Source organism: Xiphophorus maculatus, chromosome 14, assembly GCF_002775205.1.
Source record: "Xiphophorus maculatus strain JP 163 A chromosome 14, X_maculatus-5.0-male, whole genome shotgun sequence".
In the NCBI taxonomy this organism is placed as follows: Eukaryota; Metazoa; Chordata; class Actinopteri; order Cyprinodontiformes; family Poeciliidae; genus Xiphophorus; species Xiphophorus maculatus.
Window position 1 is genome coordinate 20,721,905 of NC_036456.1, and position 24,034 is coordinate 20,745,938.

Consider the following 24,034-nt stretch of genomic DNA (forward strand, 5'->3'; position numbering starts at 1 on the left):
GTTTTAGTTTATTACATGATAACTGATCTGTGGACGTTTTATATGATGGTTTATGCCAGTAATAATAATATTTCTGACACATCTTCAGTCTGATCCCGTCTATAAAAAGCTGCTGGTTTCCTTCCTGCTGGAGAGGAAGTGGAAAGATGTGCAGACAGGCGGTGAGTCAAACCCACTGACTGTGGGACCATTTATTAGAGCCATAAACAGAAAATACAAACAAATATTCACCAAAACACCAGAGGCAGCAGATCAACAAGCCTTTCAGACGCTACCTGGTCGTCATGGCAACAAACTGATCAGGGCTGAAACAGGACGCAAAACACGACCTGAACGCGTGACTGGGTGACCTCACACACACACACACCCGCACACACCTGCACACACACACACACACACACACACACACACACACACACACACACATACACACACACACACACACACACACAGAGACACAAACAGTCCTGTGAGAAGCTCAATGTACAAAAATCTGTAGCAAACACTGACAGAAACCCAAACAGCGGAGGAATGTTCTTAATGTTCTGGATGTTCTGAATGTTCTGGATGTTCTGAATGTTCTGGATGTTCTGGATGTTCTGGATGTTCTGAATGTTCTGGATGTTCTGGATCTTCTAAACATTCAGCATCCAGTCGAGTCCAGAACCCAAAGCTTTAATAAATCTGGAAACTACAACATGGATTCAGCAAAACGATGAATATTTACCAGAACAAACAGAAAACTTTACTTCATCAAAGTATTTATATTATAAATACTTTAAATATTTGTAACTAAAAATGATTTTAACTGTTATGAATCATAGTGTCAGTCAGATAAACACACTGATCTCCTTTATTACGGTTCATTTGTGCCAAAAATAATAAATTGTGCTGTTTTAAACTGTTACAACTTCTGTGTGTTTTATGACTGAAGATGTTCTAAATGAAAATGTAAAGATTTAAAGACGAGTTTGTGTCGCTTTTTTCTGCTAAAACAAACTATTAGCATTAAGCTAGTTGAGTTAAATGCTAACAATCTCAGATAAAATTAAACACGGTGTTCATTTTCATTCAATTATTCTGTTTGTGAGAACAATAAACCTTAATTAATGATTATGATTAAAATCAATCTGCTGGTTTTGACAGAGCTACACCATCACAGCTAGTACTAACAGAGCTAACACTAACAGAGCTAGCGCTAACAGAGCTAGCGCGAACAGAGCTAACGCTAACAGAGCTAGCGCTAACAGAGCTAACACTAACAGAGCTAGCCTTCATATAAAACAGGAAGATGGTGTCAGTTTGCTACATCTGTTCTTCACATCACAGAGAAACGGTTTCATATTAGTGATATATTTATAAATGAAACGCAGAAAAATATGATTTAGCAGTAAAGTTTAAATAGTTAGCTAATTTAATAGTTTGTTAGATTTGTTTACATTTCTCCTTATCTATAATGTTCTACTGTTACTAATAAACGGGTCTGAATGTCTTTTTGCTCTTGATTATTTGATCAAATGAATATTTTAGATAAACCGTATTAACATGATTGTGTAGGAAAGATGTAAATGTCGAGAATTTCTTCAACTTTTCTGCATGTCGGTTTCATTCATAACTGTTTAAATATTGTGTTTATGTAAAGATGCTTAATTAGCTAAAATGATCAAATATTCACGTGATTTTGAAAATAATTTTTAAATTAGAAATGTTTTTTTTCATTTCAGTTGATTTTTATTAATTAGCTGTTATTATAACAAGGTTCTGTTATATAAAACAGGCTGGTTTTACCTTTGATCACAGTCCCTACAGAGTGAAGCATTGTGGGAAGTTGAGTCCTCAGTGATTAACGTTGTTCATCAATTCAATTAGTCAAATTTCAATAAACAAACTCAAATGGAGAAAATTTCAGGAACAAGTTGGAAGAGACAGAAAGTCGTTTCTGATCATTTAAGTTTTTCTGGAAAAATAATTTTTAATCTTAACAAAAATAAAATTTCTATTAAAAGAAAATGTTCCTGTTAAAAGACCTTCCAGGTCTGAATGGAGGCTTTTTAAATTATTTACTATTTAAACACCACAGAGACATTTATGCTGGACTTTAAACCAGATTAAATTTATAAAAATAAAGATTTTAGTTTTGACTTAAATTTTTCTGAAAACTGGAAACAAAATGTTTCAGAATCAGGAGCTTCAACACAACAAACATAATTAATAAAAACATTCAGGATGTTTTTGTGACTGAAATACAGCTTAGATTGAGGAAAACGCTCTTAATTTGAAAATAAAGGAAGTGGGACCAGCCGTTATTTACTGCTGGGACCCATCTGGTTGGAAATGAAAACATGAATGTTTGTGTGTGAGGTGGTCCAGTGTGACGGATGCAGAGGTTCTGGTTCTGGTTCTGTGGTTTCAGGCACAGTCAGAGGGTCTGACGCCAGCAGTGACATCACTTCCTGCCGGCGTCAGTCGGACAGGAAGCCGTGTACATAGATCTGCTGCTGGATCCAGGCCGTGAAGTGGGTCACGTTGCTGTACACGCCGGGCCCCAGCACCTTGCTGAAGCAGACGCTGCCCCAGGACGTCAGGCCGAAGAGCGTCCAGCGGAGACCCTCGTCTTCCTCACACACCAGCGGGCCGCCGCTGTCGCCCTGAAACACACAGCCGGTTCTACAGACGGTTCTGACCCAGAACTGACCACACTGAGAGCATCTGGTACCATGCAGGAGTCCACGGTTCCTGCCTCATATCCGGCACAAAGCATCCTGGGAGTTATAGTCTTCATGTCGAAGTAGGACTGGCACTGCGCCATGGAGATGATGCGGACCTCGCCTTCCTGGAGCTTAAAGGGCACTGAGGACAGAAACACACCGTGAGGCGTTCAGGTGCTCAGGACAAAACAGGAAACATGACTCTCAATCTGGCTCTTCAGACTCTCCTGTTTGACTTTTAGCAAATCATCACAGAGAAGCTGAAAGGTTTTCTCTGCTGTTTCTCTGCAACATGAGGAGAAAACAAAGAATCTGATGAAAGGAAGGATAAACTCCACAGGGACAGGATGACCTTTAACCCTTTACTGCTTAAAATGTTCTGTTTGGTTTTATTGTTTGTTAAAATAAAGTGAAGTGGTGAACGGCTGAGTGATGTGGGAACATTAAACTGATCTTCTGATACTAAAGCTGCTCTCCTCCGTTTCCGGTCCAGTTTCAGCTCAGACCTGCTGCGACCCAAACATCACAGAGAGAAACATGAGCAGAGAAACAGTCAGAAAACAGTCAGAAAAAAACAGTCAGAGAAAAACAACCAGAGAAAAACAGTCAGAGAAAAACAACCAGAGAAAAACAGTCAGAAAAAAACAACCAGAGAAAAACAGTCAGAAAACAGTCAGAGAAAAACAATCAGAGAAAAACAGTCAGAGAAAAACAACCAGAGAAAAACAGTCAGAAAAAAACAACCAGAGAAAAACAGTCTGTCATGTTTGGACCTGATGAACGTTTCATTATTTCTGATGAAACGCTGAGAGGAAAACAAGCAGCTCTGCTCTGCAACCTGCAGCTAAACATGTTTATTATCACTTTATTAATGATGTTATAATAAACACAACATCTCTATTTGTTTTTGTAGCTGACAGAAAATGATCCATGTTGTTTACTTCATCATGGCTCATGAAATAATAATAGTCTAAATCTTATCACTAAAATCAAAGCTAACATGGAAACTTGGAACAAGCTGCATTTGACATAATGTATGATAAATATAATAAAGATGGCTCCTTTAATTAATTATTACTGGACTGATACTGATCCGTAAACCCAACAAATTATTTTTAGATACAATAATAAGATCAAATATTTTCTTTAGAAAAGCAGCAGAAATCATCTCAACCAGAGTAGAAAGTAGAAAATCCTGACAGAAACATTTAAATCTAATAAATATACAAGTTTTATTGAAAAGTTTAATCTGGAGGGAAATAATCTGGAGATATTTATAACTGAGAAAACATATGAAAGACAGAAAGACGTTTTCTGGGATTATCAGAAAACTGTTTTATAATGTTTATAAATGTTTTATAATGTTTATAATGTTTATAAATGTTTATAATGTTTATAAATGTTTATAAATGTTTTATAATGTTTATAATGTTTATAAATGTTTATAATGTTTATAAATGTTTTATAATCTTTATAAATGTTTATAATGTTTATAAATGTTTATAATGTTATAAATGTTTATAATGTTTATAATCTTTATAAATGTTTATAATGTTTATAAATGTTTATAATGTTTATAAATGTTTATAAATGTTTTATAATGTTTATAATGTTTATAAATGTTTATAAATGTTTTATAATCTTTATAAATGTTTATAATGTTTATAAATGTTTATAATGTTTATAATGTTTATAAATGTTTATAATGTTTATAAATGTTTATAAATGTTTTATAATCTTTATAAATGTTTTATAATCTTTATAAATGTGATATAATATGAACCCATTGGTCAGAAATAGTAAAATTCAGAATAAAATCTGGGAAACAGATCTAGATTATGACGGAGGAACTTGGACTCGGTTGGTTCTGATAACAGGCTGTGAGTCAAAGAGGCCAAAGGAAAATGTATTAAATATAAAGTTAATAACAGAAACTTTCTTAGTCTGTCCAGGATTCAGAAATAGACAGAAGATGAGCTGGAAAACTGTTTTCCTCCTGCAGGTTTCTGGAAACGTCCCGTCATTCCTGGCTAAAGTTTAAACCACCGAGACTGAAACTCACTGGAGACGGAAACGTTTTAGAGACGGAAACGTTTTGCAGACTGAAACGTTTTGCAGACTGAAACGTTTTGCAGACTGAAACGTTTTAGAGACTGAAACGTTTTAGAGACTGAAACGTTTTAGAGACTGAAACGTTTTAGAGACTGAAACGTTTTAGAGACTGAAACGTTTTAGAGACTGAAACGTTTTGCAGACTGAAACGTTTTGCAGACTGAAACGTTTTAGAGACTGAAACGTTTTGCAGACTGAAACGTTTTAGAGACTGAAACGTTTTGCAGACTGAAACGTTTTGCAGACTGAAACGTTTTGCAGACTGAAACGTTTTGCAGACTGAAACGTTTTGCAGACTGACGCTCGGTGTCACAGTTGGACTCAGCAGCTGTCAGAGCATCAAACTGGTTTGTGTTGATATTATTATTATTTTGTGGATTTTATAAAACGTGAATCTGAGTCTGACTGAAAATGAGAATCTGCCTGGAGAGAAACGTCAGAACCGAGGTCACCAGGACTAACGGGTCGGTTTGGGTCGGTTTGGGTCGGTAATCTTCACTGTGTGACTGAAGAAACTCCAGGTTTAATTATTAATTCATAAATCTGTTCACTGCTTTTGTTTTGGTTTATAAATCCAGTTAAAACTGTTTCTGATAATAATTTAATGTTGATGTTTAAAGATTAAATATTTATTTATCTGTAAACCAATAAAAAGTAAAACTTTATAAGATCCTCATTTAATATTTTATTTGTGTAAAATTATTACTTTATTCTTCTAAAATAACTTTTATTAATACTTTATTGTTGTATTACTATTCTAAATATTATAACTTTATTCTCATATTTTGATGTTATTCTGGTTTAATTTTGTTATATTTTTGTATTCCTTTATTCTTTATTGATAATTAAACCAAAATAATCTTTCAGTCCTAAAACTGTCAGTTTATAAAGTATGAAAACATCGTGACATCATCGATTTACTGCCGTGTGATTGGCTGAATGTGACAGGTGGAGCGTCTAGTGGGAGAATATCTACGTACATCTGTGTATATCTACGGTGTGTATATCTGTGGTTCTGGTTGTTCTGGTCCGGGTCTGATGACCCCATCGCCATGGCGACCAGCCTCTACTCACTCCGGTTGCCCATGTGACCCCAGCCGGTGATGTAGCAGTAGGAGTCCGGGGTCGGCAGCTGACCCGGCCGGGGCAGACACACCGGCCTGACGTGGGCCGTCTCCTCCACCTGTAAGGAGCCAGAACCGGTCAGAACCGGCCGTCTCCGTCTGGGTCGGAGCGGTTCTGGAGGTTCTGACCTCAGAGTCCAGCTGCACCACGCTGATGTCGTAGTCCACCACGGCCCGGTTGTAGCGCGGATGGACGACGATGGAGCGAACGCTGCGGGTCTGACTGTGGGCGCCGGGGTGGTCCAGGTTGGTCAGGCCCAGAACCACCTTCCACAGCTCCGCGTTCTCCCTCCTGGTGGACAGAACCGGGTCCAGATGAGCTGGGATCAGAAACCAGAACCGGACGCACGGAGCCGGCCTCTCACCCCTCGAAGCAGTGAGCCACGGTCAGAGCCCAGCGCCGGCCGATCAGGACGCAGCCGCACACGTGTCCGCTCTGACCGCTCTGCAGCGAGCACTGCCAGGGCCACGCGCCGCGCCTCGACACCCGGCCCCCCAGGATCCGTTTCTTCCTGTGAGGACGGAGGGCCGGCGCCGGACGCAGACCGCACTCTGAGGGTGACAGAAGGTCAACGTCAGGATGAACCCAGGTCAGAATCGTCCTGCGGGAGGCGGTTACCTGGTCTGGAGCAGCCGACAGAAACTCTCCTCCTGGAGTGGCAGGCGTGGCTGGAGGAGACCAGACCACCACAAACAGGAAATACACACAGATTAGACATCACTTTACTGGAGAACATCACAGGAAACCAGTCTGGACCAGTCAAAGGCTGGCTATAGATCTACATAAACCAGACTGAACGTAGAGATTAGACTGAATAGAAAAGTTACAGCAGGTTTCAGAAACAAGCAGCTGAGAGAAACATTTCATTAGCTCAGCGTTTCAGCAGGTCAGCAGTTTACTGCAGTTTGTTCCAGATTACAGGAGGATCAAGAAAACTTTATGTGGCTCTGGAGGCTCAGGTCAGAGGTCAGAGGTCAGAGGTCATCACTGCTCCCAGGTTTTGGACCTGATCTCTAGCTTCTAGCTATAATAACTGAAGCTGCATGCTGACTCTAGATCTACAAATATAGATCTACAAATATAGATTTACAACTCTAGATCTATGACTATAGATCTACAACTCTATGTCTATAACTATAGATCTATAACTCTATATCTACAACTCCAAATCTACAACTCTAGATCAACAACTCTAGATCAACAACTCTAGATCGTTCCTCTTTAGGTCCAAAGAGCTCTACTACTCTAGATCTACAACTCTAGATCTGCATCTCTATATCTATAACTCTAGATCTATAACTCTAGATCTAATTCTCTAGATCGTTCCTCTTTAGGTCCAAAGAGCTCTACTACTCTAGATCTACAACTCTAGATCAACAACTCTAGATCGTTCCTCTTTAGGTCCAAAGAGCTCTACTACTCTAGATCTACAACTCTAGATCAACAACTCTAGATCAACAACTCTAGATCGTTCCTCTTTAGGTCCAAAGAGCTCTACTACTCTAGATCTACAACTCTAGATCTGCATCTCTATATCTATAACTCTAGGTCGTTCCTCTTCAGGTCCAAAGATAAAAACTTCAGCTTCTGTTCTCCAGCTATAGAAAGTTTTGTCTCATCCACTCATTGATCTGTTCTCAGCATCTGTTCAGTGCCTGGATGGGGTCAAAGGTCACCTGGTGACATCATAATGTAGAGCTGAGTGTCATGTGCGTAGTTATGGTGATTAAACTTATTTCTTGTTAAAATCTAAATTAAACGGAAAGAGAACCAGAACTGAACTAATCAGATCTGATTGTCGGTTTTCTGTGTTTTCATAGAAATATGATCAAAATCCAGACAGAACCAGAGGATTTATAACATGAATGGATCCCGGACAAGCCCCCGATATTTGTATCTCTGCTGTGTTTTATAAACTGGGGGCTTGTCCGGGAAAACGTGACTAAGAAACGAGATATTAGAGACAGAATTTGTTTCTTGTTTGATTAAATTCAGTTTGTTTTAGTGAAAAGAATAAATCACAGTTTATAACCAACCAGAACCATTTGATCCGTTAGTCCATTCCTTCACGTCTGAATAACTCCACAGTAAAGTGGCACAGCTCTTCACTGTGGGATAAACTCAAGTTTTCATCAGTGGTACCTTCTCTTCTCCAGTCGGGCCTGCAGAGCAGAACCGTTTCTGAGGTTCCACTCTGGATGGACGTGTAACCAACGGCGCCGGCCCGGTACGCCAGGCTGGTCAGGGACCATGGACACCGAGGACGGGGCCCTGAGGAGGAGCTCCGTACAGTTACTCTGCTTTAGACCGATGGATGAACTGGTAACGAACCAGTGCTGAGGTGAGGGAGCCACTGGTCTGACTGGTCTGTTACTAACCTTACCCTAGTCCCAGCTGGTTGCAGGTCAGTCTGCTCAGGTCCGGGTTCCACTCGTCGGCACAGACCTGATACTCTGCTGCCGTCTTAAACACGGTCAGAACCGAACCGGACCGATCCGACAGAGAGACTGCAGAGACAAAGATCGACACAGGATCCGTCAGCTAACAGCTGGTCACTACAACAGCGCCCCCTACAGTCACTAAAAACCACTACTTCACTCAGTGCATGTTTATCTCTGCAGCTCTAATTTATCCACTGATCTATTAGGAACCAACTTTAATCATCTGAATAAATCTGACTGTACCACAGTTCCACTCATCAGAGCTGTCAGAGCAATGCTTGGTCCCGTCGCACCACAGGGTCCGATGAACACACTGGTGGTTGTTACAGGCCAGTTCGTTATCGCTGCAGGCGGCTGGAGCCATAAAAACAACAAGTTATTCTATAAACACATCATAAAAACAACAAGTTATTCCATAAACACATCCATAAAAACAACAAGTTATTCTATAAACTCATCCATAAAAACAAGTTATTCCATAAACACGGCTCTACCTGCACCAATATGAAGAGATACTTTGTGTTACTAAAGGTCAGAGGTCGCCACATTCTGCTAATACGCTAATAGCTAAGCTAATCTTCTCGTTAGCATTTTACTGACTGATACATTTAGCGAACTTAGCTTCCCTTAAATTCATTTTCTGGATACATTTTGAAGTTGGCTGGTTTATAAACTTTCAGTTAAATAAAATTTGACGTCTGTTGAAGTTTTGGTTTTTCATTTCTTCCTCAAGTAGTCAGATGTCTATATTCATGCTCTTATTTTAAAGGGGGATAAACTGTTTCCTTTTCCTTTTCTTATGTTCATTTTTTAGGAAACGTTATTAAACAAATAGAAAATATACAGATGAGTTATACAGAAGAATCTGTTCAACCAGGCTGTTCATTAAATTCCTGCCATAATGAACGTCTGAATAGTTCTGAGTTTTCTCACTTTGTCACATGCAGCGAGAATCAACATGGTTCAATATAATGCTATAAAATTAGCTTCTGCTAAAAACCATGTTAGAAAAGCACCTTAGCCTTAGCTGCCACTAAGTACTGTGTTTAGCATTTAGCATTTAATTCTGTTAAATGCTAAGGCAGAGCAGCTTAGCATTAGCAGAACTAATGTTTAGTGCTTCAGGGTCACCTCACTTAAAGTTCAAAGGTCACATGAGTCTATGAAGTGGAAACAGCCTCACAGCAGTTGGCTTCGTCCACCTGCAGGGGGCAGTCTGGGAAGCCGTCACAGATCATGGTGGGCTTGATGCAGAGCGTGCTGCCGGGACACTCCCACAGAGCGCGCTCAGAGCAGCCTGAGGCAGAGACAGCAGCAGGTCAGACTACAGGCAGCAGGACAGGAGGACGCCGTCTGCACTCCGTCCCACCGCAGTTGTCCTCGTCGCTGTGGTCGTCACAGTCCAGGTGTCCGTCGCAGCGCTTGGTCGCCAGGACGCAGCGGCCGGACCGGCACTTGAAGTGGCTGGGGGAGCACTCTGTAACCATGGCAACGCAGCAGCATCAGGGTTTCAGAGTTAGATGAGACGCCGTCGTCATCATCAGGACAAACCGTACCGTCGACTCCGTCCTCCGGCAGCAGGCAGGTGGAGTTTCCTCCGCCCTCTGGGAACTGGCTGCAGTCGGAGTCCTCAGGCCACTGCAGACCCACAATGCCGAGCACCGACTCACATTTCTCCTTGGCGTTGCGGCACAGCGACCTGCAGGACGGAGGACGGGGGACTCAGCTGCAGCCGCCGCTAACCGGGTAGCAGCGGCCGCAGCCACTGACCTGCAGGGGGGAACCTTCTGCAGGCTGAGCGGGTCGCACTTAGGGACCAGCAGGGTGCAGGCGTAGAACATCAGGTACTGGTAGCAGCCCGTCTGGACCAGCGCCGGGAACAGGGACGACTCCCAGGACACGGAGCTCTCTCTCTGGGACAGGTGGCCCAGGAAGTTCGGGAAGCTGGTCTGGTTGTAGGGCAGGTTCATGCACAACTCCAGGGTGATGGACTCACAGCGCGCTGCAGGCCAGAGAGAAGTCAGGACCAGAACCACCACCAGGGGGAGACAGGCTGCAGTTACCAGAACCACCACCAGGGGGAGACATGTTATCCAGTCAGACCTATAGGGGGCTCCACCAGCTGCTATCTGAACTGTAAACCAGGGAGTTTTACTCTCCAACATCTTCATGTTTCCCTCAGCTGGTCTGGACCCGACTCAGGTGGCGACCGGTTCTCTCTCTACTCACAGCAGTTGTTGCTCCGGGGATCACAGGCGACGGTACCGGCTCCACACGCTGGACAGGAGGAGGAACTGCAGCCAGACTGACTGGGGAGGCAACTGGCCGGGTCTGGAGGAGACAACAGCAGAGGAACCATCAGCAGGGGAACCATCAGAAAGGGGACCATCAGCAGGGGAACCATCAGCAGAGGAACCATCAGGAAGGGAACCATCAGCAGAGGAACCATCAGGAAGGGAACCATCAGGAAGGGAACCATCAGCAGGGGAACCATCAGAAAGGGAACCATCAGCAGAGGAACCATCAGGAAGGGAACCATCAGGAAGGGAACCATCAGCAGGGGAACCATCAGCAGAGGAACCATCAGCAGGGGAACCATCAGAAAGGAAACCATCAGGAAGGGAACCATCAGAAAGGAAACCATCAGGAAGGGAACCATCAGCAGGGGAACCATCAGAAAGGGAACCATCAGCAGCATAATGAATGTGACTGTAGTGTAAAATGCTCTGAATTGATTGGAAAATCTCTACAAAAGTTTAGTCTGTTATCATGTTAAAAGTTCAACATGTCATGCTAACCGTTAGCTACGGCATCATGAGGTCATCAGGTTAGATTTCTGTTTAAAACTAAAACATGGAATAAAGAAGATGTGTCTGATTGGTGCTGAATGCAGAACGATATTCCAGAATATTACGATTTTTTCTGTGATTTTCTCATAAATCTTTTGGTTCTACTTCAGAAATATAGAGGGGAAAGTTAGGACAGCTCTAAGGGCCCCTGACCACAGGGGGTCCTCCACTATTTTGTTTATTTTTATTTATTTCAAAAAGAAATAGAGAGAGAAAAAGGTAAAAGTGTTCATTTATAACCCAGTTTTTCTCTGAGAGGTGGGTAGACTGAGTGAGATTATCACCATTTAGCATAGTTAGCTTAGCTACAGGCTGTTTGCCTCCATTTCACTGACATTTAATGAATTAAGGAAAGAAATTATAACATATTCATATATTTAACTTGAACCTTTTACCTCTTAACACCAGGTGAGTCAGTCAGCAGCAGCTCTGACCTCCTGACCTGTTTTAATTAACAATTAAAACTGCAGTATGTAACTTGTTTTTCCACCATTAGCACATTTAGCAGTGAGTGAATGAGGATGATTGACAGCACTAAGACCCTCCTCCTGGTTCTGATAGGTTGTTTTGGTCGGAACGTTGCTTTACTTTAGCAGTAGCAGTTCAGGTGGAGGAGATTGTTTTCACAGATTATCTGACAGATTAATAAATATGGAGAAAACATATTTTTATTAAAGTTATAAACTGCAGCTTGAATAAAATGTAACTATATAACATTTTTAGAAGTCTGGATGTTTCATGTATATTTTGCATGTTGCCTCTGATTGTTGCTGGTGGGGAAACATTTCAGTACCTAAAACTAATAGAAGAAATGAAATCAACTTATTTACAAACTGTATTTGGACTGTTGGAGGTAAAACTGTAAAATATTGAGCTAGTTATCAGTACTGGACCAAAGAAAGCAAGACTTTAAAACTGAGACACTTTTGATGAGTCAGATAGACTCAACAAACTTTAACAGCAGGTGCATGGGGCCCAATTTAGTTTTTTGTCATGGGGCCCAAGATTCCTGGCAACGCCCCTGATCAGGACATTAATTATTCAAGATTTAAAAAGAATCATTTTCAGTTCATCAGCCTGGTTTGGGTCAGATCTTCTCTAATAAGTTTAAATCTATCAGGTTGTTTAAGATCAAAGTACTTTGATGATCTGAAGCTTAAAGGTTGAGTCTTAATTTCTCATGTTTGAACAGAGGAAAGAAGAGCAGAGATGAGTGAAATGCAGAGATGTCTCACTCTGCTCCCGGCCGCAGTGCTCTTCGTCGCTGCCGTCCTTGCAGTCGTCCTCGCCGTCGCAGCGGAAAGCCGAGGGAACGCACTGACCGTTCCTGCACTCCAGCAGGCCCTGGCTCCTACAGGCTGCGGACACAAACAGAACCAGAACCGGGTTTCTGCCGGGTGGAACCAGAACACCCCGACCCAGAACTCATGTTTCTGACAGGAACTCACAGCAGTTGGTCTCATCACTTTTGTCCAGGCAGTCGTGGTCTCCGTCGCAGATCCAGTCCCTGGAGACGCAGCGTCCGTCCCCACAGCGGTGCTCCCGGGACAGGTCACACACTGAAACACACACACACAGAAACACACACACACAGAGAAACACACACACAGACACCCCAACACACAGAAACACACACACACACCCCAACACACAGAGAAACACACACACACACCCCAACACACAGAAACACACACAGAAACACACACACACAGAAACACACACACACCCCAACACACAGAAACACACACACCAGTTACCACCAGGATCCAGCAGGCTGTTTTCTCCTGCTGCTTTCCCCTCTCTGGCCTCCAGGTGGCAGTCTGTCTGCTCTCTCCTCTCTGTTTCCTGGTTGGTTCAGGTTAAAGGTTAAAGGTTAAAGGTTTCCTCACCACAGTTCAGTTCGTCGCTCAGATCTCCACAGTCATCATAACCATCGCAGACCAGAACCGGACTCAGGCAGCGGCCCGTGTTGCACCGAAACTCTTCATCAGGACATTCTGCAACAGAGACAGACCATCATCATCCTCACAGTCTGACCCGGTCCAGATTCGGTTCAGATTATTTATTCTGGCCCTGATCCTCCACCGCGGCTCCGTCCAGCGGTTCTGACGGACCCGAAATTCCTGCAGCATGAAGGTAGGGGTCAGGGAGAGGTCAGGAGAGGCGTTCCCACGGCAACACGCTGATGTCACACACACAGGAAGCCCCACCCTGCTGTCAGCCAATCAATTACCAGCACACACATCACCATGGCAACGGGCTGAAAACTTCCCGTGCTTTTTAAACAAGAGACAATCAGTGTGTGTGTGTGTGTCTGTGTTGGGATGTGTGTGTGTGTGTGTGTGTGTGTGTGTGTGTGTGTGGGTGTGTGCGTGTGTGTGTGTGGGTGTGTGTGTGTGTGTGTGTGTGTGTGTGTGTGTGTGTGTGTGTGTGTGTGTGTGTGTGTGTGTGTGTGTGTGTGTGTGTGTGAGCTCACCGCAGTGTGTCTCGTCGCTCCAGTCGTCACAGTCGTTGTAACCGTTGCACACCAGTTTCTGAGGGACACAAATTCCAGTCGCACACAGGAAGTTGTCCTTCCCGCCGCACACAGCTGCCGACCAATCAGAGAGCAGACAGACAGGTGATGTCATGGTACCATGTGACGGTTTACCTGCAGCAGCAGCAGGTGTGGTCGTGACTCACAGGGTTTTCCCTTGACCTGACGGGGTGAGAAACAGGCAGGAGGCGTGAGGACGCTGGTTGCCACGGGCGACGGCGATGACGACGGCGATGAAGGCGATGAAGGTGATGAAGGTGACGAGACGTTCTTGTTGAACTGGGAGCATCGCAGGAAGTCGGGCCAGGAGGCGTTAAACATCTGCAGGACGGGTTCACAGCCTTCTCTGGCCGCCTCACAGAACGACGCGCAGGGCAGAACCACCTTCCTGCAGGAGCACAGCGGGTCAGAACCCGGACAGAACAGAACCAACAGGACCTGGAGGGAACCAAACCGACAGGACCTGGAGGGAACCGAATCAATAGAACCCGGACAGAACAGAACCAACAGGACCTGGAGGGAACCGAACCAATAGAACCCGGACAGAACAGAACCAACAGGACCTGGAGGGAACCGAACCGACAGGACCTGGAGGGAACCGAATCAATAGAACCCGGACAGAACAGAACCAACAGGACCTGGAGGGAACCGAACCAATAGAACCCGGACAGAACAGAACCAACAGGACCTGGACAGAACAGAACCAACAGGACCTGGAGGGAACCGAACCTAGATCTCTGGTGGTCCGTTTGGCCAAAGTTTCATTTCGACTCTAACTCTAAGCTGGGACTAAATGAATCTCAGGTCCAGTCATTCGCTGATGATGCTCTCATGTTTACCGGTTTTAAATCTAAATGTTTTCACATGTTGTCTTAAGACACATTAGTTTGACCAACAGCTGATCGTCCCGGTAACTGGCTGAAGGATAAACTCTAGAGTTTATCCTTGGAGAGAGGACCCTGGATCAGATGTGAAGCAGTTCAAGAACAACCAAAGCTCAGGCCGTCGGCTAACAGGAAGTCGCTGCATCATCCATGTTCTCCACAGCGACGCCATCTTTAACCCTTTCATGCATGAATTATGATCCTTTGTGTCAGAATTTTTTTTCCATTTTTAAAAAAAATTTTCTTAAGGCATAAAAAAAGGTAGGAACTTTTGTTTGTAAAAATTATTATTTTTAATTTTTTTATTTTTATGTGATGAATTGTAATTTTGTCCAAATACAAAGTTGTTATTTGAAAAATACATCAGTAGTATTGTTCCTTAGGGGTTATCTGATGTCATAATATTTTTTTTACTTGCAAGAGTCGTCTACAGTAGAAGGAGGGACCGGGTCGGTTCTCATGCTTTTTTGTCTGTCGGCCATATTGTATTTAACAAAAATAATTTCTTGCATTTGCAGCTGATGGCCAGTAGTTGATGGTATATTTTATGATGCATTAGTGTCCACTTCAGTGGTCTGTGTGCATTTATAACATAAAAATCCACAGGAAGCACAAAAAAATGGCTTTTAGATAGCTGTCCACTGTAGTGACCACTATGCATGAAAGGGTTAAACCGCTGCTGAACAGGAACTATTGACCCAGAACCCTAAACATTGTCCTACGGAGCCAGAACTGAAGGGAACCCAGGAGCTGTTCAATAAAATCAGACAAACGGCATACCGACCCAAACCAAACGGACCTGATCAGGAGAACATCAGATAGAGCACATAACAGCAGTTTTAAAGTCCCTCCACTGGCTCCCTGTAGCTCAAAGAATAGACTTTAAAATACTGTTGTTAGTTTATAAATCACTGAACGGCTTAGCACCACAATACATTAAAGATCTGCTGTTGTTGTATCAACCTTCCAGACCTCTCAGGTCTTCCGGTTCTGGTCTGCTCTGCATCCCCAGAACCAGAACCAAACGAGGAGAAGCAGCTTTCAGCATCTATGCACCACAAATCTGGAACAAACTTCCAGAAAACTGTAAAACAGCTGAAACACTGACTTCTTTTAAATCTAGACTAAAAACCCACCTGTTTAGGATTGTATTTGAAACGTAATCAATTACAAATTTATTGATGGAACTTGACTTAATGATTGATTCTATATTGCATTGTGTTTCTGTGTTTGTAATGATGTAAAGCACTTTGAAATGCCTTGCTGCTGAAATGTGCTATACAAATAAAATTTGATTGATTGATTGATTGATTCCTTTGAGGATCCATTAATCTAACATCTAGCAGCCTGTCCTGTCAGTTGTCATGGTAACCAGGACATTTAAACCTGCTGACCCAGCAGTAACTGATTTCTAACAGGTACTGGTTCTAGTCTTGGGTTCCAGGTCATAGATCCATCTGGACCGGGACGACCAGATGCTCCCAGCTCCATTAGATTCACATTCTCTGGAGCAGAACTCAGAGGTCAGAGGTCATGTGGAGTTGAAGCTACTGTTACTGACGGTGTGTGTGTTTGTGTAAATGTGTGTGTTCTAATTTCAGACGGTGTGAGTGTGTTATTCTTGGTCCTGAACTCCCAGCTGCCGGATCGTTTTCTGTCCCAGCAGCTGCTGGGGGACGGCGCCTTGCAGGGCCGGATCTACTGGGGTGGCAATGGGGGGGCAGTGTCCACCCCTGCTGAGGGCCCTGCCACCCCTGCTGCCACCCCCCGCTGCCACCCAGCTGGCGACGATAAATTCAATAAATAGTTATGGCATTAAGCGCATGAATCTCTTTTTTCCTTCCACATTGAATGCAACACAATGTAACCTGACACCTACTGCTGAGCAGCAGGAAGTGAAGGACAGAGCGCGAGGCAGCAGCATTAATATATATATATGGATATATATTACTGGACTGGACATCAGTGACTCATCCTGCGCCACTGCTGTTCATTGGGTCAGAAATATCGGTGGTCAGGAAAATACCACAATCATGCAAAGAATCAGAAAAAAGATCACAATATTTAGCGGCTAATTCAACCATATGACAGCCATAGATAACAAGGTTCAAAGGTTTCACATTTAACAGGTGAGGAAAAAGTTTTAATTTATTAAAAAAGTGAGCAGTAAGCTAGTTATGCTAGGCTAACTTGCTAGCTGCTATTGACTCTGATAACCGTAACATGCTGCGCAGTTCGCTGTGTTTTGGTTCCGTTAGCACTAAAACAGGACAAGCTGCTCACCAAGTCATCAGTAGAGCAGGAGTTTAAATCAGCTAATCTGTGTTCAGGCCAAAATAGATTAATAATCACAATATAGACATCAAGCCTGACAGCATAATGTAACAGACTGGATGTTCTGTTTGGTGGTTCTGATACTTCTTTGTGTGGGAAACGTTAGTTTCTGGTATTGATTCCCCTGATAGGTTTGAACATAATCTCTGCTGGTTGAACTGTTGTCTGTCGGTTGTGAGAATGAGAGCTGTTTGGATTTCATAGCAGAGCGACTACATATCCCAGCATCCTTTGGGGAACCATCAGCAGGTCTCTAGGATAAACGGTCTTACCTGCTGTTGGTCCCGTCGGCCTCCAGACACTCGGGCAGCGCCAGCGAACAGCCGAACAGCAGGATGTGTCTGTAGCAGGAGAGTCTGCTGAGGTAACTGAAGAACCTGCAGCACAAAACGCCCGGGTTCAGGTCCAAACCCGCCAGAACCGCCCAACCGACCCGCTCCGAGGTTAAGAACCACTGACCTGAGAAACAACAACAACCCAGCAAACTGGAAACATTTAATCCATTTACAGAAAGATGTTTAGGATCCATCAGAAGCTTCAGTGATTCTGAACCCAGTTGACCCAAAGATGAGGAACCAGAACCAGAACCTGCTGATGTTTCAGTCCAGTCAGTTCAGCTCCAACAGAAACCATCTCTACCTGCAGTATTTGTCCTGATGTCATGACCCAGAGGGAAAGCTAACTAAAAACTAAAAACTAAAAACTTTATTTAGCTGAAGGCTCAGGAGACAACCAATCAGATTAGAGCTCATGAATTTATCTGTAACATTATTTTAGGGGAAGCTAAGTGCGCTAAATGTTTTCAAAGTTAGCAAAAACGCTAAAGTGCTAAATTAAAAATTAGCTTCGCTATTAGCAGAAGTGTGCTGAGTCATGTCAGTGTGAACTGGTTACCTTAGCAACATGTCGACCTCTGAACTCTTCACCACGGCGACGGAGGAGGACAACCAGGTCTGATTGTAGGGCAGCATGTGGCACTGAGGCTCCAGGACCAGCTGACACCGACCTGCAGGAACCAGAACCAGAACCAGAAGGACGAGGCTGCAGCTCCAGGAACAAATTCATGGAGAGAATGAGCCTGTTGACCAGCAGGGGGCGCCACCACCCGGCTGGTCTGCCTCAGTTCAGGCCTGATTCTGCGCCATCAGCCTGACCTTTGACCCCCTGAATGTTTTCTGCAGAGTAACTATGCTAGCAGAGAAGCTAACGCTAACCTCCAATCACAGCCTGATGCTGCAGAACCTCAGAGGACCCGGTCCAGTCTGGTCCGGTTCTGCTCAGCAGCTTTGAACATCTGCAGGTTAAACATCCACTGAGTCTGATGAGCTCCCAGCAGCCAATCAGAGCTCGGCTCCCAGCAGCCAATCAGAGCTGAGGACAGAGCCAGGCTCATTAGCATTCACCTCCATGTCCCGTTGAGACAGAGACACAGGAGGACAGCAGAGGCACGGAGACGAGGGGAATCTTAAATCAATCGATCATCGATCAGAAATAAACTCTGCTCTGTTTGCTGCTTATGGACCTGAACCCAGACCCGGTCCAGGTCCTGCTGGTCCACCTGTGTCCCCACAGAGACAGACGGACTCAGCAGAGGACAGCGGATCAGAATTCAGCTCAGAACTTTATTGGATCAACAACACAGACAGGAAGTGGCTGCAGCCCTGAAGGATTCTGGGAATCGTTGTCTTCCAGCTCTGCTGCTCCTGAAGCTCTACAGCACAGGAGTCAAACTCAAGGCCCGGGGGCCAAATCTGGGCCCCTGTAGCTGTTTATGTGGCCCTTCAGACTCCAGATGACACCAATAAATCCTCACAGTTTTTCACAAATCAGCAAAATTCACAAAATCAACAAATCTCCATTTTTTCTGGCTTTACTGCAAACTTTTTCCAAATTGGTGAGAAAGTTTGGTGCCGGCTGCATCAGTCTTTGGTTCCCTGGTTTTATAATCCATCATGGACCCGAGTCACAAAACGTCCCACTGAACGTCTTCCATCCATTTTCTGACCCTGGTGGGTCGGGAGGTTCTGGTGGGAGATTAACGTCTCACATCATCACAGATATCAGAAAACCTCCTGACCAACATTTCCTCTTTGGCACCAGAACATCTGTGATTTTGATTCAAAACAACCAATCAGAGAATAATGAGGAAGATCGATTATTGATTTATTAATGATTTTTATCAAACATTCAGATTGTTGATGTTGACGCCCTGCTACAGGTAGGCTTACCTGCGTCCGGCGCCGGGGTGGAGCTGCTGGCCGGCCCGACGGTGCTCAGTGATGTCACCGAGGCCAGCCAATCAGGAAGCCCGGTGGGCGGAGCCTGAGAGGCGGGCGGAGCAGCAGGTGTGCTCTGGCTGTACGCTACCTGTCCCACCTGGCTCCTTACCGAGGCCTTGGAGGGGGACGCTGTGCTGTTGCCATGGTAACCATGGCTGCCGTTGGAGAGGAGGAGCCTGGAGTCCAGGGGGGCGCCGCCGAAAATACCTGAGGGGAGGCAGGGAGGGGTCAGAGCGGGACCCGACCAGAACCGGAACCGGAACCAGAACCAGAACCAGAAGATGAACCAGAACCAGAACCAGACCTAGAACCAGATCTAGAACCAGAACCAGATCTAGAACTGGAACCAGAACCAGAACCAGAAAATGAACCAGAACCAGACCTAGAACCAGAACCTGAACCAGAACCAGACCTAGAACCAGATCTAGAACCAGAACCAGATCTAGAACTGGAACCAGAACCAGAACCAGAAAATGAACCAGAACCAGACCTAGAACCAGAACCAGACCTAGAACCAGAACCAGACCTAGAACCAGAACCAGAACTAGAAACAGAACCTGAACCAGAACCAGACCTAGAACCAGATCTAGAACCAGAACCAGACCTAGAACCAGAACCAGAACCAGATCTAGAACCAGACCTAGAACCAGAACCAGAACCAGAACCGTAACCAGATCTAGAACCAGAACCAGAAAATGAACCAGAACCAGAACCGTAACCAGAAAATGAACCAGAACCAGAACCAGAACCAGAACTAGAACCAGAACCAGAACCGGAACCAGATCTAGAACCAGAACCGGACCCAGAACCAGAACCAGAACCAGAACCTGAACCAGAACCAGAACCAGAACCAGAACCAGAACCAGACTCTCTGTATCAGAATCAGGTTTTTTCTGCATTAATTTCTGTTTTCAGTTTTTTGCTTCCTGACATTTTATCAAACCCACAAAGAAACAAAAGGGCCCGAAAAGCCGGACCTGTTACCATGGCGACCCGGCTGAGTGTTTTTGGTGAAATCAGAGAATATAAAAATAAATGAGTCATTGACAGATCTGCTCCTCTTCCTCACTGACGAAGGTTTCTGGAGAAAACGTGAAAACCTTCATCATCATCATCATCATCAGTTACTGATCAAACTCTTATAACTAAATAAAATGTAACTTTGAAGTTATTTTTGTCTTATAGTTACTAAGATATTTGCACCAGAAACCTGATCAAATGTTGATCTACAGAAAACAAAACCAGATTCTGGATGTTTGGAACAGTTCAATGAAACTATTGATTTATTTCTTATTTCTGATCAGCTTAGAGCTCAGACTGAATCACTGCCTCTTTGGATGCTATGCTAACATGCTACATGTTTCACTGTATGCAGATGATACTGGCCTCCCAGTAACAGGACAAGCAGGAATAAAACCAGTAACTCTCAGGTCCAGATCAGCTGATTGAAGGTCAGAACACGAGTTCTGCTCCAGAACCTCAGTCCTGATTTCCTCCGTTTGGTTTTAACTCCAGAACCGAAGATACTTTACTGCTTTATGTTCATAAATATCTTATTAATGTCAGGTTTTAGGATTGTGTCAAAGTTCACTGAGGTCATACAAGCGGGACAAGGTTATAAAGAACCAGCTGATTACTGCTGCCCCCTGCTGGTCAGGAGGCCTAACTGCAGTCTGTCCTTGCAGCAGCAGCAGCAGATCATCATGGTGAACTTTCTGCAGGTTTAGTAGAGCAGGTATCTGTTCACTAAACTCCCTGATGGTCCAGATGGGTTGGTCCACAGAGGTCAGGGGTCAGTTGGTGGTTTGCTGACCTTTGGCGGCTCTGTGGATACATTTATTTTCTGAGTGTATTTTCAGAGATCAAATCAGAGGAACATCTGCTGAGCATCTATGGCAACAGGAGCTGCTTTGTCCTGCTGCTGGAGCGAAGGCTGGCGGCGGCAGAGACACGAGCAAGAGGAGGAGGAGGAGGAGGAGGAGAGGCGTCACGCATCATTAGGCGTCTAATGGAGAGACTCCATGAGGGAGGAGGAGCAGCAGGAGATACAGAGCAAGAAAAGATTAAAAACGACAGGAGAGGAGGATGAGGGAGGACAGCAGCGTCTGTTTCACTACCTGCCTAAATGTTTGACATTCCTTCACTGAGCCTGGCTCTGATTGGCTGAGGGACTCCCCGCTGTCATGGCGACCAGATGAAGCACGCACAGAGAAACAGAAACACGGCGTTAAATCAACACGGCATGTGTGTCATCCCACCTCCTCCACCTCCTCCACCTCTCTGTCCTCCAGCAGAAGAACTGGAGATGGAGGGATGAAAGAGAAGAAGTGAGGAAAACAGGGGAAGGATGGTTGGTGGGTTGAAGAAAGGAGGAAAACTGATGGAGGGACAGAAAGTGGAAGAATGAAGAAACGGTTGAAGGAAAGAAAAGAAACAATAAATGTAGAAAGAAAGAATAAAAAATGACAGGATGAACTGGAGTGAAAACATGAACCTGACACGTTAACCCTCCTCTCCCTCTGTGGTTCTGACCCGGTGCTGCGGTTCGGACCCCCTCCCCCAGGTGTGGCCCCTACCTGTCAGGGCCAGGCCCAGCAGCAGCAGCAGCAGCGCCCCCAGCAGGCTGACGGTGGGAACCAGGATGTAGAGCAGCAGCAGCCGCAGGTGATTGGAGGAGCCCAGATCCTTAGGACACGCCCCCTGGTCCATCCCGGCCTCCTGGGGGGGGGGGGAATCATCATCATCATCGTCATCATCATCATCACCATCATCATCACACCGTCTATTTATACACTCAGAGTTTCCACTGGTGAAGTTATTTTAGAGGTGAAGAGACGAGGAGACACTCAACACCCCAACACACACACACACACACACACACCCACACTACACACACACACACACCCCCACACTACACACACAAACTGCAACACACACACACACACACACACAGTACACACACACTGCTGATCCCTCTGATCCTCCTGCGGTCAATAAAATGATTTATTTACTTCCTGTGGCGTTTCACCTGCAGCTGGAACAACGAGATTAATAATCTGGTTTAATCTGATTCACTGATCCAATATTAGACCATCAGAACCGATCAATAATCAGTCAGACCCTAAAATCTGATTTAAAGACAGAAACATTTAACGGCTCCAAGCTGCTGATTAATTCATTCATCATAGAAATACGACACAGAGGATATTAATTATATTAATTATATTAATTATATTCTCTGCAGCAGTTTAATTATCTTTATTAAAATAAAACAATGCTGGTGTTACATTTCTGATTAATATGATTAGTTTCATATTTCTTCCTGTTTCTACCCCATAATAAACTGTATTTATGGGTTTTTATTCCCAGTATGGAAGAAAATTATTTCAGAGTTTTTGGTTCTCAAAAGGCAGAAAATATTAATTATTTAGTTTTTTAGTTTGTTTTTAATAAATAAAAAGTTTAAAATCTACCAGAATCACCTGATTAAAGGAAGACTATGTTTACTAATATTAGACAGTCAGTATATTTAAATAAATACATAAAATATTTATAATATATAAATAAAATAAACAATAACTAATAAAAATAAACATATGAATAATAAAAGTAAATGAATAAAAATACAAATTGCTTAGTAATAAAAATAAATAATAATCTGATGCAGGTTTCTGTCTATTCTGGTCAAATTAATGTTAAATTGATGAAATTTTAATTAAACGGATTCACAGGAAAATTCGCGTTTATGCTGTTTTATCAACAAATGACATCCACTCTGATGTTTTATAAGTTTTATTCCACTGAATGAGTTTAGCTTTAATTGGAGCAGATTAAGTCCTCAGTGAACCTGCAGAGCTGCTGCTATAAATCAGATTATTTCCGGGTTTAACGGGTTTTAACGGCTGTTTGACCGGAGAGAAAATTAACCAGAACAATGGCTGATTATTGTTCTGATATTTAAGATTTATTTTGGTTTCAGGTCGGAAACTGATTACAGAAACAGCAGAAATCGAGTTGAAACCACAGAATAATAACATGAGGTTAAAAAAGTAAAGTAGCAATAAAGAGCATCTTTTCACTTAAATATCCAGATTATTAGTTTAACTTCAGGAAAACCGGTTTGAGTTTTTAGGCTGAATCTGTCAGATTTAGATGCTGAATAATTAGAGATTAATTTATAAAGATAAAGTCAGAATAATAACCGAACATCTGGGCTAAAGTAGCTGCGATGCTGAACCGGAGGCAGAGGACAGAGACACGGACACGGACACGGACAGGACTCACCGCCGGCGCTCCGCTGAAGGTGACACCCGGGAAGGTCTCCCTCGGAGCGGACAACATGAGCTGCTGCTGCCGGCCGCGGAGCCCGAGACCATGGCTCTGCCGGCGGGGAGCTGCAGCTGGCGGGGGACTAGCGGGGCGGAGCGCGGGGGCTCCGCCCACTGCACACACACTGAACACGCACTGAGAACACACACTGGACACACACTGAGAACACAAACTGAGAACACACACTGAACACACACACACTGAACACACACTGAGAACACACACTGAACACACACTGAACACACACACACTGCACACACACTGAACACACACACACTGCACACACACTGAACACGCACTGAGAACACACACTGAACACACACACACTGGAAACACACTGAGAACACACACACTGGGAACACACACTGAACACACACACACTGAACACACACTGAACACACACACTGAACACACACTGAGAACACACACTGGACACA

General features: G+C 44.0%; 1 protein-coding gene across 1 annotated transcript; it reads right to left on the reverse strand.

Moving 5' to 3' along the window:
- Positions 1–161: 161 nt before the first annotated feature.
- corin (corin, serine peptidase) lies at positions 162–23,777 on the reverse strand. The gene is made up of 24 exons (XM_023346058.1): positions 23,553–23,777; positions 21,845–21,986; positions 19,218–19,475; positions 17,884–17,995; positions 17,262–17,366; positions 13,918–14,159; positions 13,712–13,825; positions 13,125–13,232; positions 12,684–12,794; positions 12,471–12,593; positions 10,616–10,717; positions 10,157–10,388; positions 9,943–10,085; positions 9,756–9,863; positions 9,570–9,683; positions 8,630–8,740; positions 8,329–8,452; positions 8,088–8,216; positions 6,564–6,613; positions 6,310–6,496; positions 6,074–6,236; positions 5,895–6,003; positions 2,717–2,850; positions 162–2,648 (listed from the first exon to the last, which is right to left on the reverse strand). The coding sequence occupies exons 1-24, from the start codon at positions 23,607–23,609 to the stop codon at positions 2,463–2,465; spliced, it is 3,264 nt and encodes a 1,087-aa protein (XP_023201826.1). The 5' UTR covers positions 23,610–23,777; the 3' UTR covers positions 162–2,462.
- Between the last annotated feature and the right edge of the window lie 257 nt (positions 23,778–24,034).